A 19654-nucleotide genomic window follows, 5' to 3' on the forward strand; every position below is an offset into this window, starting at 1 on the left:
TGCCCCGTGAGACCTTATGCATGTGAGGAATAAGGATACCTCGTATGTTGTAATTAAGAGGAAAATAAAATAATAACTTCTATTATACATTGTTCACGTATGATCCGAATCTGATTCTACTTGCCATTCATATGTGACAACCTTATCTCTTTTGTCTTACTTTATTTTTATATTATATATTTTAAATTTTATATTTAAACGCGAGTAAATGAAGAAAAAGACAAGGTGGACCAAAGGAAAATTTCAAAAGAATGGTTTAGCACATTTGTAAGTGTCTTTTTTTCTGTCTGAACCAGCATCATTTACGCTAATCCAGAACAGTTTTTTTCCTTATAAAAGGCACACAAATACTTAATCACATTTCATCATATCAGATGGAGTTTAAAGCGTTTTTACTTGTTGGCCTATTTGCTCTTGTTACAATATCTGCATCAGTTAGTTTTGCAGAAGAAGTTGTTGCACCCATTCTTGATGTTTCTTCTCTCAATCGGACCAGTTTTCCTAAAGGATTTATTTTTGGGACAGCATCTGCGGCGTACCAGGTATGTAGAAACCACTCTTCTTACAAATCATCCAAGGAATATATAAATGGTGAAAATATTCGTACCCGTAAAAAGATCTTTAACAAGTATCCATAATAATAGTTTATAAATGGGGACGATTGGATGAATATTATAATACATGTTTCTCAAATATTGGAATACTCATAAATTTCATTTTTAATAAATACTTTTATATTACATTGTTTTATTGTTTTTAGACTATATAATTTTATTTATTATTATTTTATAAAAAATTAAAAATTCAGATTGGGAAATTTATTATATATATTATCATTTAATAATTTTTATATTAATTTTATAAATATATAATTAAACTTGAAAATTTATTGATTCATATTAATTGCAAATGTGAGTATGAGATACAAGTAAGTTACTATTTATATCCTCTGAACGAACGATTAGAATCAAAAGTTATTATTAATCATGTGACTAATTCAAAATGCCCATTTATATTTTAATTTTTAACATTCAAATAATTACTTGTTCTTTCTTAAAATCACAATTGTTTTAAGTTCCTATGTATAGCAATTGTTGTATTCTTAGTATATATTTTATACTGTAATACTGTATACATATGTAGTATGAAGGCGCTGCAAAAGAAGGTGGTAGAGGACCAAGTATATGGGATACCTTCACTCATAAATATCCAGGTATATGCTCAACCCATTTTTCTGTCTCTCTAATACATGCACAACCTAACCTGTGTTTTTCGTCCCTGGCCTTTTTATGTCTTAAAACTATTTTTTATCCTTAATTTTTGGCCATAAGTTATAAGTTACGAGTATAATATCTAAGCACTGTTAATATAAAAATTAATACACGGTTATTATATCATTTACTATTTATTTAGATTATTTTTCTGAAAAATTAGTGATAATTAAATATCAATAATAAATGATACAATAATAATATATAAAATTTATATATGAATATTTTTCTCATAACTTATATGGCTAAGAGACTGGAAAAAGTTTGAGTGTTGAAAAAAATGTATTTACCCTTTCTTCATTTTTAAATTATTAAAAAAACGCAGTATAATTTATTAATTAGACATTTTATTTAGCATAGCTTGTCTAATCATGTCTTGCAATGTATAAAATATCTACTCTAAAAAAAAATAGTCATATATATAAAGTCATCTGAATTTCTTAAAATATAATAATGCAACGCCTTTTTTTAATAGTGGTAAAAATGTTTAAATAAAATAATCAATTTAGTAATTATTAAATTATTGATATTTATTGCAAACATAATTTTTTAAGAAATGCATTAAATATAAATGATTTTTTTACTAGTACTTCCTAAAAAATCTTATCTCTTACACTCTCTATTTTTTCACTATATGTTCGTCTCTATATGACAACAATTTTATTTCCACCGCTTGTGAAAAGGCTAAAAGTCAAAATTATATATGGAGTTGAAATAAAAATATTATATCTTCTAAGCTTTTGGCTTGTAACGCACTTCTAAATAATTTAATAGCATATATGTCTTTTGAAAAAAATAGTATGTTCTTTCATCACTAGCTATAGTAGTGTGTTACCCCGACAAAAAATATGATATAATAATAACAATGATGTAAAACGCAGAAAGGATACAAGATAGAAGCAATGGAGATGTTGCTAATGATCAATATCACCACTATAAGGTATGATTTAAATTCTGAATGATATCGTAAAAAACCAAACAATTTATTCCAATGAAACTTATCACAAGTAGAACCATATGTTCAAATATATAAGTAAAAAAAATTCATTATAGTCTTACATTTTTTTTCTTTTCAATTTTTTTTTGAACAATGAAGTGATATATAAAGTGCTGAAACTGTATATATAACAGGAAGATGTTGGGATCATGAAGCATATGAATTTGGATGCTTATAGATTATCCATTTCTTGGTCTAGAATACTCCCAAGTGAGTTGATGAATATTGATTTAAATCACAAATTATGCTCACTAATTATATATATGTATTTTTATATTAACCATTTCAAATTTTGTCAATAACTCAATAGTTGGAAAGCTAAGTGGAGGTATAAACAAAGAAGGGGTCAATTATTACAACAATCTCATCAACGAGCTACTAGCTAATGGTCACAATTCAAACTTGTTATACTTGACTTTATCTTTTTTTAATATCAGTTTTTATTTTAATATTTGCTCAAAAAGTTGATAACAGTCACAATTAATCAAATATTATTTTTAATTTTGCAGGAATACAACCATTTGTGACCCTTTTTCATTGGGATCTTCCCCAAACCTTGGAAGAGGAGTATGGTGGCTTCCTAAGCCCGGACATTGTGTATGTGATATGAAATTTAATTAACCTTTTCTGCTTTTCAATCTTTGAGGATATGTTTATGAATATTTTTTCCACAGGGTTTGAAAAAAAGTAGGAAAAAAGAATGTCTGTTAATTTTGAAAAGTTGTATTTCATTTTTTTTTTAATTTTTTTATAAGAATATTTTATTAAGGACATAAAGTAAAAAAATTACTTCATTGCATCAAAACAAGAGTGATTTACAAAGGTTGAAATGCAGATATGTTTAACTGCAGCAAACATATCTAATTCACTAAAATGTATTAAGGGTATATAATAATATTTATTCTCCTTTCACTGCTTTTTACCCTATTTCGCTCTTAGACTCTTAAATTTTGTTTTTTCACATTGGACTACACTTATTCTTGTATTAAAACAAAAAATATGTAACAATACTGTGGAAATATATATCTATGATACATTTTATTCATTTGCAGAAAACATTTTGGAGAATATGTAGATGTTTGCTTCAAGGAATTTGGAGATAGGGTGAAACATTGGATTACTTTGAATGAGCCATTCACTTATAGTTTTGCTGGTTATGCACTAGGACAATTTGTACCAGCTAGATGTTCAAAATGGGTAAATCCAAATTGCATTGGAGGTGATTCAGGGACAGAACCCTATGTGGTTGCACATCACCTCCTTCTTGCTCATGCAGCAGCTGTTCAAATATACAAGAACAAGTATCAGGTTCATTTAAATTTGATCATAACTCTCAATCTAAAGATTATTAGTCTTCATCATTTGATGAATTATTTATGTTTTTAATTGCTACAAATATGTATACGTTGTCATGTGTCAATGGAAAATAAGATATGTCAATTAAAAATTTAAACCTTCTCTATTTTTATTGATCTTTTACTTCTTTATCATTGACATGAGACATCATATAGTACAAGATTTGGGACAACATATTTATGTTCATATAAATATAATGTTCATATTTATATATAGGCACTTACGAAAATATTAGTGACTATAATCAGAAAATGTTAAATGTGCTGGGAAAAAGGCATATTTAAACCTTAATTAATCCATTTATTGTGAAGACACGTTTATAGATGTAACGAGACCAGAACATTATACTATGCAGGCGTCTCAAAAGGGTGTAATAGGCATAACCTTGGTGTCTAGTTGGTTTGAGCCACGTTCAAATAGCAACGAAGATAAAGAAGCTGCCAAACGAGCAATTGACTTCATGTTTGGATGGTAAGTCCTTACCTTTTCTATGTGTATGTCAATCTTATCACTAATCACAGACCAATTGAGTAGATGTTGATTATGTACATTTTGCTTCCATTTATATTCATTGTTCATTCACAAGACATTTTGAACAATGGTGATAGTTAAACTCTACTATGAATTTAGTAGTTTGTTATATAAATAATGATACAGAAACCAATGAAAGCTTTTAGGTAACAAGTATGAGGTGACGTGTTTGATGTTTTTGTTCACCAAGTATGATTATTAGCCACAATCACAACTCAATAACCATGTAATCCTAGATAGTGAAAAAGAGTTCTACACATATATATATATAGAAGTCATAAGAGAATAAGAAGATTCTGAAGTTGGGTATTTTTGTTTGTGAAATTGTTGCAGGTTTATGGCACCATTGGCAACAGGAGATTATCCAAAAAGTATGCGATCCTTAGTGGGAAATCGATTACCAAAGTTTAATACACAACAAGCTACAGAAGTCAATGGTTCATTTGATTTTATTGGTCTAAATTACTACACAGCCAAGTATGCTTCTCCTGCACCTAAGTTAAATGATGGGAAACTTAATTATATCACAGATTCTCTTGCCAATCTTACAGGTAACAAAGCTTTAATTTATCATCCATTAAATAAAAGAATATAATATCTATACACTTTCAATATAAAGATTTATATATTCGTCATATATTATTTATTTGTATTACATTTTTTGAAGATCGATAATGAACTAGTATTATATAAAACTCTTATACGCATATATATATTTTTTCCTCTAAATTAAATATGTTGGATTTTATAATGAAATATTTTTTTTTCTTGTGTGTGATGATAGATGAGCGCAACGGGATTCCCATAGGCCCAAGGGTGCGTATGTGACCATGTCAAATAATTATAATTTATTACATTTCTAATTTGTTTTATATATAACTATGTTGATAATTTTATGCAGGCTGCTTCAGATTGGTTATATGTTTATCCAAAAGGAATTAAAGAAGTATTGCTCCACATTAAAAATGATTATAACAATCCTTTGATCTACATCACTGAAAATGGTAAGTATATGACAAACATCGTATTTATTATTTTTGAATGCTATTGTAAAATTTCATAAAATACTATGGAGTTTCATATTCATGTTAGAGATTTAATTTCCATCTATCTAACATAGTTATAAGCATATGTAAGAGAATTTTTATTTTGCATACTTCACTTAATTTTTTATTTTTTAGGTATGGATGAGTATGATGATCCAACACTATCACTTAAGGAAGCTCTCATGGATACATTTAGAATTGACTATCATTATCGTCATCTCTTTTATCTTCAATCGGCAATTTGGTAAATAATTTCCTAAACTTTTGTTACATAATTGGTTTTCTTATTTTGTTTTTAATATTCAACCTAATGGTTTTCTTTTATTTGGTGACTTTAAGTGATGGCGCAAATGTAAAGGGATATTTTGCATGGTCATTGTTGGACAATTTTGAATGGTCTTCAGGCTACACATTACGATTTGGAATAAACTATGTAGATTATAAAAGTGGTAAGAGATACCAAAAGCTTTCAGCAGAATGGTTCAAGAATTTTCTCAAAAAATATTAATGTTTTATGAACTTGATGTAATTTCATATTAATGCAAATAATGATGTAATGAAATATATTGGACCAGCTTTCTTTAATTGATATATGAATGTTCCTTTTGAAAAGGCATTATAATGATTCATTTTGTTACACTTTCTCTACCATACTTTCTATCTTAAATATATGTAGATTATAATGATTTATTCTCATTCTATAACTTCATCACTCTTATAAATTTCACTCAAACCTAAATTAAAAATGATTTCATAAGTCATATTAAACACAAATGTCTAAAACGTTTAGGAAAATTGTAATTTGCAATCCTTCATGTCATTCAACTCAAGAAATCAATTTAGAAAGCATACCCCATGTAATACAATAACAACAACAACAACAATTAGAGTGAATTTTGGAAAATTCAATCATGTGGAAATTTTAAATAACGATTACATTAAATATATCATATCGTGTATAATCGGAGAAAAAATGTGACTAGGAAACTACCAAAATTGGAACATGGTCGCTGATTCTTGAAATGTACTGTCAAGACACTGTTCAACCATACTGATATAGATATAGCATTGCTAACTAAATATCCAAATTATAAAAAAGTGATAGCAGTGATGTAACTTGTGATGAGTAATAGCATGTATATGACATTTTAAGCATCATAAATTTTGTAACCACAAAATTATAACCATTATAAAGTTATTGATGCCTTTGTAACTTATAAGCATTATAAATACCATAACATGAATGTACAAGTTAATTTATAGATACCCTTCAATTCTCACTTGATATATCCATTAGTTCAGATCCATCCTCAAGTCAAAAAAATTCAGCTTTCAATTCAAATATTTGTCTCTAAATTGAAAATGAAATATTATTTTCTAGTCTCATCTAACAGTGAAATTATGCAGAGATTATTTATGAAAAAACAAAAAGGAAAGTACTAAAGAAAAATTGTAACATGAAGGTGCATATCAGAAAAGCTCTATAGCAGAATGAATGGTTTCAATCCTTTTCATGTTCTTTCATTTTACCCTTCTGTTTCTTTGTCAATTTACGTCCATGAGAAGGTAAGTCAGATCTTTGTTCATGAACACTTTTTTCTAATTGCAGATCTTCACCATTGATCATGTATGCATTCCCTTCTCCTGACACAGTGAAATCAGCAGGGTTTCTGTTAATCATGCATAAGTTTCCAGATACAGTATTGGAGGGCCCTGAAGTTCCCTGATTACCGAGAACATTTGATCCACAAACTAACTCCTTGAGGTCTCTTCCAAGATTATGCCTGCTGAACTGCTTACTAACTCCACTCATCATGGCTGACATAGAGCTTTCTCCCTTTCCAGACTTCATCGAATTTCGATCACTGAAATCAATTAGACTTATTAATTTCTCACTATGCTAAATTGATGATTGGAGAGCCAGGAAAATGGTTATATGATTTATCGAATAAACGATAAGTACCTTATTGAGGAACCAATCTTTAAGTTGTTACTGCAACCACCAGGATAGAAGGCGCTCTGAAGCATTCGAGCTCCCACGCTAGCATTGAAGGATGAAGTTGATTGCCTGCCTGCACCCGTAAGGTTGAGTAAATTCATGTTTGGAATGGTATTCCATGAGGCAGATTGAAAGGAAAACTTGTCAAAGTTGTTTCTACTTGTTGGCTGAGAAAAACCCTTTCTAGATGCAGCATCAAATCTCATGGATGTATTGTTTCTTATCAATGTAGGCCATGGACGAGACACATTAAAATCATTTTTCAGGATACTCTTCCATACGTTAGATCCTCCCTTGTCTTGCAAGGCAGCACCAGAGGATCCGCGTTCTGCAATGCTCCTATTAAACCTGGAAGTTCCAAAGTTTCTGGTGTCTATTGGTGAAAAATAGAGCCCACTTGATGGCTTATTTTTGGATCGTAAAACCTCGAGTCCAAAAGGGGACTGCGTTTTGCGTAAATCGGTTAATCCAAATTGGTTTCCACTATATGGATAAAAGAAGTTTGTTGAGTTTCCTTTCCCATACAACATGTTTTCATCTCTTGTGACTATTCCATTTGTCCTCTCACATGTCTGATGTTTTGCCATCTGGATGGACTTATCCAACAGGCTGTTTCTGTTGTCTACATGAGGAATAGGCCTTTCATACTGGTTTCTAGCCATCATATCTACAACTTCCATTCGCACATTATTATTTGCTCCCTCTTCGGCCGCCTCTACTGTCAGATCATAGAATTGCACTGTTTTGGCCTTGTTTCTGGCCCCATCAATTTCCTGCAAAACAAAAATGATTACCTTCTAGGAAACATTTTTCTAATAAATTGTTATCATCTCAAGATTCTAAAGAAGACAACATTTTACAATCGAAATTTTAGATGTATGAACTTCATTTTCATAGGTATATATGGTTCATGCTAACAAATAAACTGAAAAAGAACATTGCATGAACAATGGCATACATTATTTTTCCCTTGCCTGGACATGGAAATCAATCACATGTTAACTATGAATGTATATATTATTTTTATTACAAAAACAATTTGAAAGGGGGAATTTTTATTGGTACATACTTCAAGATGAACTCCTTTTCCTTTTCTGGAAATAGCATTTGAGATGTGCCTAGAAGCTCTGGAAATATTTGGTTCACTATCTTCCCTTATAAGATGAGATTTAGAACTACCCTCAGATAATGAGAAAGGCATCTGATTTTTTGTTTGACAGATACCCTTTTTGCTGCAAGCTTCTACTGAAGAATTGCAGTTTAAAGAAAGATGCAGTCTTTCTTTCAATCCTTCTCCATTCCATGCACCTTGAGCTGAAGGAATTGGAATAGATGCAGGCATATTTGACAAAACTTTTTCCCTTTTGTGTGAAAATGCATCTTCAACTTGCTTCTCATTTTTCCAGTAGAATAAGGAATCCAAATCCTCATCAGCTTGCAACATTTTCCCTTTTCCCTTAGAAATATTATGCTCATTTTCATTTCTAGAGGCATGTAAACCAAAAACATTCATTCCTTTCTCAATAGATGCACCTTCCTTCTCTACAACATCCTTCTTACTCATGGTACTACTTCTCTCAAGTTCAGGTTTATTCTGATGGCCCTTCACGCCATTTTGTAAACTCATTTCGACAAGTACATCTTTATACCTATTATCCGGAACAATGTCACATGTTCTGGCATCTCCATCTGGGTTCTGCACTGCATTTTTAGTCCTCTGGAAACACATATCTGCAGGATCTTTACTCTCTTCATCAGGAAGAAACTTCCTTTTTCTAACATGGCCATTTTTTATCAAAGTCATGCCTTCTTGAACATCCACCTTATCTGGTAAAATTGACAGGTTCTGTGAATCTGCATACACATTAGAAGGAAGATGTGATGCTGATCCTAGTCCAGTAATTTGTTCAGACCTAGTGACCATATTTTCGCTTAATAAATCGGTACTTAAGCGCCTCTTTGGAGGTTTTTTACTAGTGGAATTTGTTAGATGATGATCATGGATATCATTTTTGAAAATGTTGCTTGTATTGCCCATAGGCACAGCATCACTACAAGCAACTAGTTCTAGAGGAAGGTGTCTTGTTGGGTGCTCAATGTTGACATTGCTAGTAAGTGGCTCAACGTCAGAAACTTCATCACCTTCATGAACTGTCTCAAAAAAATTATTCTCAGTTTGACTCTTTGAAATAAAAACAATATTGCAGTAAAGTTATGTTAATATAAATTACTAATTGCATGATTGTTATAAATTCTATTCCATTGAACCTACCTCTCTTTCTTGTATGTGTTTCTTGTGCAAGGCCTGGGCAAACTTCTAGTGATGAAATACTTGATACTTCATGATTAATATTATTCTCCAAACCAATCTCATGGTCTGAAGAAAAGAGAGAAAAACAAGCCATAATAGTAAACAAAAAACCTTTATAGAACTGACCATCATTACATGTTATTCTGGCAAGCAAAAATTTAAGCATTTTTTATATTTCTTGTTACCTATTGGTGAGAAATCACTGTTGCTGCTTAGATCAATAGGTATATTCAAATCAATATCTCTCATGACAACAGTACTTTCAGGCTTTGGAGATTGCTGAATACCAGAATTGGTACAATTGCTATCTGATCCATGTAGAGTACTGCAACAACGAAAATCTGTTTGGTCATCTTTATTGTCATTGTTCTCAGGAGCAGTTGTTTGTTGACAAATGTCACAAGCCCACCATCTGAATTTGGGTACATCTAATGGTGGAAATGATGGTCGTTTCTCAGACTCATGCACCCCAAAGGGCCAATGTTTCTTCCACTCTATATTACGCATATTAGAAACATAGCCACTGAATTAACCAAAAACATATGTTAAGGATATTCAATTCAATTCCACACTAGACCAACTATGTCAGAATTTAAAATTAAAAAATAAATTATGTAAAAAAACATTATTAAACTGAAGCCCCTCAAACATAATTGTGTACTATCCACAAATTCTTTGACTAAGTATCAGTGATATTTGACTCTTTATTACGATCATATACTGCTACATATTAATTAAATGGCTTCTATTTAAAATGCTTATATTTGTAAATATTTAAATTTCCTACAATGAAAAAAAACTCAAATAAAACTATAAAGCTCACCATAGTGAAAAATGTTGACATTCGCTTCTATCAATGTTGTCAACAGAATTGTTGAGATCGATAGAGATTAACTTGACCCGAACTATTGAACCCATGAACCTGATGTGTTTCCCTTTTCACAAAAGTATCAAATTTAAATGGAAATGGAGAGTTCCAATAATCAAATCTAGCTGCCACTGATCAAAACATTTTGACAGGTCTAAACACATGTAAGAAAAACATATTAAATATACATTTACAAGAACATATTTACCAAAAACCTTTTAGTGTTTACGCAAAGCTGCGCTAACGAACAAATGGAAAGTCAAGCTAAATGAAGGAAAAAATCAAGGTGAAGTAATATAAAACTAACAAATCCTCCATGGATAGTGATTAATCACATAAAATGACAACCTATAGCATCATAAAAGCATTTAAATACTAGTTTTCCATTCAATAAACCCAACCAATAACGCAAAAACTCAAGCTCACTTAAGTTCAGGTTTGATTTAACACACTACAATCCAAATAAAAGAGAAGAATCCAAACAACAAGATGAAAAAAGATCAACTCACCCAGAGATTATTCCTCCCAGTTGGGAGCACTGATTCTCGACGAAACGAGATCAAAAGATAGAGCAGGCAACAAAGATTCAACAAAGTGTAGCTCAGAGATTGAATTCTCAGCTCAAAGGAGCAGAATTTGAGTGTGAAAAAGGATAAAAACCCTAGAGAGAAAGTTAAGTTTATGAAGAAGAGAATGAAAAGAAATGAGAATGTATGAATCGATGAGCAGACAAAAAAGAATAAATGTAGAGAGAAAAGAAGGAAATAGAAGAGGTGAACTAATAGGAAAACGCCACGTGGCAAAAACAATGTTGTCTACTATTACGTAATTGATGGATATTGCAATGAAACCCTAGAAACGGAAGGGTAAAACACAATGGCAAGGGCATCGTCACTTCGCGTGGAAAGCACGCACTTATTATAGTGGCTCCACTTCATTAAAAAGGTGATTGGTCATTTACATGAGAGATTATCATTGGTGCGTGGTGAACACAGACTATATTGGAGTGTGGCTGTAGCTGGAATGATTCCAAACCCTAGCTATCTTTTTATGGAAGATAGAAAGAAGGGTTACGGCACGTGACCCTAAAAGCTACAAGAGCATAAGAGTTTGTTGGATTTTATTGTAAATATGATTTTGTCCGAATTTAGATTTTTCAAGTATGGAAACTTTTTAATTTCTTAATTTTTTGATATGGTATATAAGTGTTGTTATAATTACAATACCTACTAGAAAGATACACTGTATTTTCGGGTGTATAATTTGCATAGATACATGAATATACAGGTGTTTCAATTTCTGTATATGATTATCGAATAAATGTGTCTCGACAATATAAAAAAATTATAGTTTTATTATATTATCATTTATATTTAATTATTATTGACTCTTAAATATAAATAATACAAATAAATTATAAACAATATTTGTTATATATAAATTTTTATACTTACGATGGATGGATAGATATTATATTCTTATTAGAATTAGATTGGGCATGTCACATTTATAAAATAAATAATAAATAAATAAAAACAATAAAAGGAATAGTAGGTGTTAATATCGTAAGAAAGCTTCCCTTAAAATCATGCTTAAGTTTTAATAATTATTATAATTTCATTTTTCCTTATCTAACAACCCCAACGTGTATTTTGTTATCCTATTATACTATATATATTTAGAGTTTAATATTTATAAATTGTTAGAGTAAAAAATTAGAGAAAAAGATATCTAATTAACAATATAATAGTTTTTATACTATCATTGTATTATTTATCATCTATTTTTAATTATTATCATTGACATTTCAAAAAAAATAATTCAAATGAATGATATATTTTGTTATGTCTAAATCTTTATACTATCACTGCATAGACATTACACTAAAAAAATTATGATGTTAATATATCATTGTTATTCACATGTATTACTTAAATTTATTTAATAGTAAGTAATTATTAATACATAATTAGTAAATAATGTGCTAATAATATAAAAAAATTATACATTTATTATATTAATTATTTTCTCTTATTTTTATTGGTATATATTATTACATTTTAGAATATTATAAATTATGTCCTTTTAGAGGGGGAAAATTACATTTATATTATATGGTATATTGCCTTTTTTAATTACAACTTAATTTCTCCTATTAGTATATAGGATTTTTCACTTTTCCTTTTTCTATAGTCACACATTACCAATTCACAATGTACCCAAAAAAATAATGCACCTATTCACACTGCATCCCTTACAAAAGACAGCATTTTTTTGTACAATTCACATTCCATCCTTCACAATTTATGATTCTCTTCATCATTTTCTTCCTCTCATCCTACAAACCTGTTATTAATCTTATATCATTTAGTAAACCGGTTAGGATATTCCTATTATGGCATAATTATTTAACATTTGGTTCACTAATATAATTAAACTTTAGTACTAGTAAAATTAGATAAACATATATATTATATGAGGAGTGATTCATTTACACCCAAGTTAAGTTATATTTAATCACAATCATTCATTTTTTCTTAAATTCAATAGACCAAATCAGTCAAAGAAATAAGTAATGAGAGGGAAAAAAAATCTCAAATAACTTTTAAGTTTTACCCACTTGATGAGTTGGACTTAAATAAATTGTTGAGATTAAGTATAACTAGTGTAATTTAACTTGGGTGTAAACAAATTTATCATCATATTATAATAACATTAATGTTGAGAAATTAATAAAGACAATAATTATTTTTATTCATATCATTTGTTAAAACAAAATGTGTAACTTAGTGTACATCATGTTTTAGAAGTATAAACAAAAGTACAAGTTGTGTATTTGATTATCCATACTAACATTTTGGTAAAAATTAAGTCATTTGTATTAAAAAATAATTTTAAATAAAAACTAATAGATATAACTGGTATGATTGAATTAAAAATTGATTAATACCACTAATTTGATTGACATAATTTTATCTGTGTCACACTAACATTTATTTACATTTCAAGAATAGTCAAACTTAAAAGCTAAAGAATTTGACAATAGCTTTAGTTCCCCCATCACTCAAATTGGGGGCCCAAAGCATCATATAAAAGAATTTGACAATAGCTGTGAAGATTGATATAGGCCTAATTCTGCAATCAACGATAAGTCTAAGACAAACTTTAAGATTGTCTTTTAAACAAAATGTTATTAATATCGGACCAGACATCAAATCAGTCAGAGTAGTACTATAATGATATTTGACACCTTCTATGGTCATCTAGAAAAAATTACATAATTGTGTAAACATAATGTATCCATATTGCATATCATGATTATTACTAGTTTACTACGCTGTCCTATGGATGCATTTAAATAAATAATTCATAAATACACAACCAACTATGTATCATAGTTGCAAAGGTCCTCAAATCCCATGTATTCATTCCTCTGAATCTTCCCAATTATGTCTGATATACCAACTCCACCTATAGCATTATACAAAAAAAATATGAAATAGTTCGAATTAGTGAGTAGATCTAAACCATTAGATGTCCATAATATTGATTACTAGGAAGGGGAGTAAGTGTATCCCCACTCTAAACTTTATAGGAAGGGGAGTAAATATATATATATATTTGTATAACCAAAAATATAATTTCAATAGGTAACAAACTAATCTCTTATGAGATGTATGATTGTCTCTCTCAATAATTATTCTCACGAATCGAACATTTTGACCTTTAGACTTATTTAGAAATCTACCTTAAACCACTAGACTAATGTGATATTGGTGGATAAACTTTATATTATAAAGGGTAAGATATTGTAAAAACAAATATACACTCACCTAGTGCAATTGTACTAACAAATATTGTGAAGGCTAAGACAAAGATAATCAAAGATGCCCTTCCAAATAGATTAACCAACTTGTTGATGATATGTTGTCCTATATATGCTGCAATAGCAGCCACAAGTGTAAGGTATAAAGCTGCAAAACAAGAGAAACATGCACACATATTACTTGAAACATTTTTTACTTTAAAGACCATTGAGCAAAAAGAAAGGGTAAAATGTGAGTGTAGTTAATTACCATAAGGAACAGGAAAACGATTCAAAAGGTAATATTGTACAACAGATATAGATGCTGTGAATATCATGCCAAATGTGGCTGTAGCACTTGCAACCTGCAAGATTATGAATTTATGATAGATAATAAGATAAGGGTGAAAATGGTAGTAGAAAACTCACTTGAGGTGCAATTCCTAATTCAACAAATAAAGGACCCATCACAAATCCAGCACCAATACCAAGTAGTCCACCAATAGTTCCAGCCAAAAGAGCACAAAGACTAGCTAGAATCAAATGGTGCAATGGTAAATGTGTTCCTTGTTCTCCTTTTGAAGAAATTACTCTCCACCCTTGATGTAGGCCTATTGCTTGGTACAGAAACACTCCTAGAGAAACTGGTATCTACAAAAAAAAGAAAGGTTATGCCTCTGATAATTGAGATCAAAGTCACGCCGATCATTTAATTAGCTTATTCTATGTAGCATGGATACGAGCGCGACCATACGAATACCTATACTAGTTGGGATACAGGATGCAACAAAATTACTAAAATCCGGGTACGGAATGACATATACATTATACGAATGGCTCGCACACTTTGACAGAAAGGATACAGAAATGTGCAGTTCAGTTTACCTGTGACACATTAAGTATCCAGTATGTGATTGAACAGGAAGCTGTATGAATCTGGCAGAAGCAAGTGAATTATTTGAATGATTAGTTCAAAGAAATATATCAGATAAAGGAGGGGGTGGAATACAAGTTGTATTTCTACCAGAACCAAAAGAAAATTACTTTGGCAATTTGTATGACAAGGTGTGCAAACCATACAAAAGAAAGAAGTCCAAGTTCCTTCCAATGCCTGAAGCCTTGGAAAGTCCCCTGTATACATAGTCACATTTCAATATTTCATATCATAACCAATCATTTAAACACACAAAAAAAACTACACCAAATTATGCCAACCTCAGGTTTTGTAGTTTCCTTTTGAGTTCCACTATCTAGAGAACCTGGAAGAGATTTATAGTCCCCTTTTCCACTGCAAGTGGCTGGAAGAAAAGGGCAGTGACATGTGCTTAATTTTGAGATATAAATAAATTGAGTTTGTGTCTTGTGCCCATGAAAAAATAACATAAACTCACCAGTTGATTCCAAGAGCTTCGCACTCTCCTGAAATTCCAAAAGATCAGAAAGAAAAGGCAGCATTATGAGTTACGCGTATCCGAAAGAATGCGAAGGTCCATGCATCAACACCTAAATGCTGCAAGAGTAGTGTACTACTTACCTCTTTCAATATGGTTTCTTTTTTCCAAATCTCAAGACCCTGGAAGCACGCCTTGATTGAGGTCCCTGCAGGTGAATTTATCTTAATCATATTACTAAGTTAATCTTTTTAAGTGGTGTTGAGGAAAAAATCTAGTAACATTACCTATGAAGAGAATAATTAGAAGAACAGTGACCATCCAACCAGCAAATATTACACTTAAAGTAACTCCTATGCTAATACCAATCATGAGAATGGGTTGCATAAGCAGCACCAAATCATACTCTATAATGGGTATATCAAGTGTTGGGTGCTTTAGTTTCCAGTTGAATATTACAGTTGAGATTGCTGCACCTGTGAGCATACCTAAAACAGACACAATATTTGGCCAAATCATTTCAGCAATAGGGTAGTTTGCAAAAAACAAGTTTCATCCCATGAAGTTCAATGATTCTCTAAACCATCTTAGAAGCAACATTCAGAAAAAAACATCATTTGTATTTTTAAGATAGCCTTTGGCACAAAGACAAAATGGAACAAAATGTTTTATCTTTTCGGTACTAACATGTCTACCAAACGAGTTCGATAAATGATGAGAGATATGAAATGTTACACTTTGAAAGGGCGGTTGCTGATTTAGTATCAAAGCCAATAACAAGGACAAGCATTGGTACAAATATGCCTCCACCACCAACTCCACCTACACTTCCAAATGCGGCTCCAAAGATTCCTATCAAGGTGCCAAAAGTGATTTGCCACCCAAATTCTAGTTCCTATTCATAGATGAACAATCAAAGTTCCTTAATACAGTTAAGTAATTGGAAGATAATTGGCAAGTTACATAGTTTTCAACCTTCATTTGTTTATTTTTGTATTAAATTCGCAACTTTATAACCCAAGACATTCCCCGAGAAAGAATATGAATGAGGATCAGCTGCTTAATTGTGTCCTGAGCCAATTGAAAGTTCACACGTACATGAAAATAAAAAATATACAATAACATTTTTATATCATTTGATAGTATATGGTTGGTTTGGAACATAGAGACATAAATTTTTAAGGGCAGAGGATCTTGGTTCATGCATAGTGTGCCAACTTGAAGAATCAGGATCCTCCATCCCAAAAACTTCCCCTCCCCATATCTCAAGCCAATAATATCTCACCAAATCACATAAAAATGTTATTTTATATTTTTCTTAATTTTATTTTCAAGTATGTGTCAAATTTCTATTGGATTGGGATACAATGGGACACAAAAAAGTGGGACACTTGATCCTCATTCCAACTTGAAAGGTCCCTTGCAGCTTAACCCTCATAATTATGGTATACTAATCAATTATATTATTATATTAAACATTAAGATAATTAACAATATATTTGCCCTCTTATATTATGTTTTAATAAATGGGTATAAAAATTTATGCATAATTACTGTATTTTCTACTGTTTATCTGTATTACTTTTTTTTAACAGTTAGGGTTAGTAGTGATAATTAAATATAAGTGATGAATATGCACTAACTTTGCATTTTTTTCTCTTATCATTCTACCACTGTGGAATTAATCTTATGGTATCATATAATTTGAAAGATAATTAACTTGAAAAAAGATACTTGTTATTTGTTAAGATATATAACTAAGCATTTTGAGAAGAAAAAAACATTCACAAAATCCTAGAAGAGGATCTTTATCCCTTAGTATGCTTTGTTTGGTAGAGGTGATTTAAGAAGGAAAGAGAGAAGAAAGAGAGAAAGAGAAGAGAGATTGGCCATTTCTCTTATTTGGTAGAAGGGGTGAATAGGGAGGAGGGAGGAAAAATTGCATGGGCCCCACATGAAAACTCTTCTTCTCCCTTGTGGGAAGAAAATGAAGATTAAGTGTATTATTTTTTATTTTGACAATTTTGCCCCCTTTCTTTTTTTCTTGACATCTTGCCCTCATCTTTTTTTATTTTAACATATTTTTCCCTTTCTTTTTTATCATGTTATGTTTGCCCTATTTCTTTGATTATCATCCAACTATTATTATATTCTTTATTTATCTCTAAATATATCTTCTACAAAATATTGTGAGTTACTCATGGACCTAAAAATATTATTTTTGTATGTTTTCATCACTATTAAGATAGTTCACATTTAAATACTAACTAATTTATTTAATTAAATATTTCAATTTTATTTCAACATTTTTTAGACACTTTAATTAAATCCATATATTTAATCATTGATATAAAATTTTATATTTATTGTTAACATTATATTTTTAACATTTTAATCTAATATTTATTTTTAATTTAGAATGAAAAGTATTATTAATATGACCAAGGGTAAAGTTGTCTATTTCATAGGTGGAAAGTGAAAGTCTTACTCTCTCTATCTTCTCTTTCTTTCATTTTTCTCCTCAACCAAACAACTCACAATTCCACTTTTCTCTCACCTTTTTCTTTCTCCTCATCCTCTTTCTCACCTCTTTCTTTCTTCTCAACAGTACAAGTTACAATATTTTAGGGAACATCATTACTCTTTCAATCTTAGATGGTGAATACCACAACTACTTTTTCTATCACTTTTCAATTACCACCATGCTTATTAATTCTTTTAAATAAACATTCACAAAATCGTAGAAGAATTTATGAACCGAAATTATAAGAGGTATATATAATCCTAAGTAAACTGTTGAGCTAGCCTAAGAAACAATAAAAGTAAGAAGTTGAGTATGAAAGAGTAAGATTACATGTCCCGAACAGTGTCTCATTTCAAGTCTCAAGCTAATCAAAATATGATTTTTTGTTTTTAGAAATTTTCTTTTATTTATGTGGCAAAATATGATAGACTTCAGAGAGAGAATGAGACATGGTTGAAAATAAAAAATGGTTTAATTTTCAGAGCATGATAACACATCAAAGAGTGTTTTTTTTTAATCTCCATACACTTTGCTAAATTAAAAATAGATACCCATTTATTTACTCGTATTAAAGACAACCTTAAAGAAGTTTTATTTGAGAAAGAGATAACATGTAAAAAACTTACTGGCCACACATGTTGATAATCTGAATGGCCCCATAAGAACTTCATAGCATTATTGACTAGAAAAGAAAAACGTTGTGATCCATTTGTTTCAGATTCTTCACTTTTGGTGCTTCTTTTACCAGAAACTAATACAGTAATCAGCAAAAACAAGAATGAAACTGTAACTAGATCTCTCAAGACTCTCCATTTTGCTCCAGACAAAGCCATGGAAAGTTAGAAGATAAGTGTTATTGTATTAGCCAAGCAAGAACCTTTTATTTGAAAAAAATGCGATAAAAACGTGGAATATAATAATATTATTTAACCAATTACGAAATGGAGGAGTATTCAACTATGTAAGATACTTTGGAGTTATTAGGAAAAAGGTACAAGAAAATATCTGAGGCATGCATATGCAACAATTTATGTAATGACAAACTTAATTATAAGTTTTTTATATGATTTTCAATTTGCAAAATTGATCCCTTATTATTATTTTTGTGCGATTTTGTTGTTCAATTGTCATGATGATTCTGTAATAATAAAATTAAAACAAATAAACAAATGACAATAAAGATATATAATGACATGCTTGTTTTCAATCAAACATATGACATTATCACAATAGGGAAATGTAACGTATCAAAACTACTTGATATATGTTACTGAATTAGCCATTTTATCGCAATCACGCACTCAATATTATTAATTTATTAGCATACATATGCAACAAGTTATGTATGTGAAAACAACATGCATTTTATTAAGGTTCTTGCTTTCTCAGAAACAAATCTTTTTCAAGCTTGGGGTTGGTAAATATTTTTACTAAGCAAAATGTATTAAAATCAGCACAAGGAGTATTAACTCAATACAATGGAAAGATTAAAAGTTGATCTTTTTAGAAGAAAATAAATACAAGATTTTGGGCCATTATACTAATTAGCAAAAAC

The 19654-nt window shown here is 30.3% G+C and overlaps 3 protein-coding genes across 3 annotated transcripts; 1 reads left to right on the top strand and 2 right to left on the bottom strand.

The window, feature by feature from the left end:
* Positions 279–5830, top strand: LOC109357626 (beta-glucosidase 12-like). Its single transcript, XM_019601597.1, has 13 exons — positions 279–542; positions 1144–1213; positions 2153–2211; positions 2403–2478; positions 2579–2656; positions 2778–2865; positions 3321–3576; positions 3980–4095; positions 4489–4706; positions 4940–4971; positions 5057–5159; positions 5337–5445; positions 5541–5830. The coding sequence occupies exons 1-13, from the start codon at positions 375–377 to the stop codon at positions 5707–5709; spliced, it is 1542 nt and encodes a 513-aa protein (XP_019457142.1). The 5' UTR covers positions 279–374; the 3' UTR covers positions 5710–5830.
* On the bottom strand, positions 7062–10117 carry LOC109357912. The gene is made up of 4 exons (XM_019601966.1): positions 9697–10117; positions 9473–9577; positions 8270–9351; positions 7062–7973 (listed from the first exon to the last, which is right to left on the bottom strand). Exons 1-4 carry the CDS (start codon positions 10016–10018, stop codon positions 7143–7145), a joined length of 2340 nt encoding a protein of 779 aa, XP_019457511.1. The 5' UTR covers positions 10019–10117; the 3' UTR covers positions 7062–7142.
* LOC109358911 lies at positions 13565–18989 on the bottom strand. The gene is made up of 12 exons (XM_019603403.1): positions 18726–18989; positions 16311–16470; positions 15863–16063; positions 15719–15783; positions 15576–15603; positions 15400–15482; positions 15229–15315; positions 15070–15120; positions 14614–14835; positions 14456–14549; positions 14213–14353; positions 13565–13850 (listed from the first exon to the last, which is right to left on the bottom strand). The coding sequence occupies exons 1-12, from the start codon at positions 18930–18932 to the stop codon at positions 13765–13767; spliced, it is 1425 nt and encodes a 474-aa protein (XP_019458948.1). The 5' UTR covers positions 18933–18989; the 3' UTR covers positions 13565–13764.

Source organism: Lupinus angustifolius, chromosome LG10 (genome assembly GCF_001865875.1).
Source record: "Lupinus angustifolius cultivar Tanjil chromosome LG10, LupAngTanjil_v1.0, whole genome shotgun sequence".
Classification (NCBI taxonomy): domain Eukaryota; kingdom Viridiplantae; phylum Streptophyta; class Magnoliopsida; order Fabales; family Fabaceae; genus Lupinus; species Lupinus angustifolius.

Bases quoted from the DNA above. Each gene is read 5' to 3' on its own strand.
- LOC109357626 (XM_019601597.1), top strand. From the start codon at position 375: ATGGAGTTTAAAGCGTTTTTACTTGTTGGCCTATTTGCTCTTGTTACA. The intron at 1,214-2,152 runs GTATATGCTCAA...TGTAAAACGCAG, and splicing joins CTTCACTCATAAATATCCAG to AAAGGATACAAGATAGAAGC. The intron at 2,212-2,402 runs GTATGATTTAAA...TATATATAACAG, and splicing joins ATCAATATCACCACTATAAG to GAAGATGTTGGGATCATGAA.
- LOC109357912 (XM_019601966.1), bottom strand. From the start codon at position 10,018: ATGCGTAATATAGAGTGGAAGAAACATTGGCCCTTTGGGGTGCATGAG. The intron at 9,578-9,696 runs GTAACAAGAAAT...TCTTTTCTTCAG, and splicing joins CAGTGATTTCTCACCAATAG to ACCATGAGATTGGTTTGGAG. The intron at 9,352-9,472 runs GTAGGTTCAATG...TTTTTGAGACAG, and splicing joins AACACATACAAGAAAGAGAG to TTCATGAAGGTGATGAAGTT.
- LOC109358911 (XM_019603403.1), bottom strand. From the start codon at position 18,932: ATGGCTTTGTCTGGAGCAAAATGGAGAGTCTTGAGAGATCTAGTTACA. The intron at 16,064-16,310 runs GTAACATTTCAT...TGTCTGTTTTAG, and splicing joins AGCAACCGCCCTTTCAAAGT to GTATGCTCACAGGTGCAGCA. The intron at 15,604-15,718 runs GTAAGTAGTACA...TTGGAATTTCAG, and splicing joins AAGAAACCATATTGAAAGAG to GAGAGTGCGAAGCTCTTGGA.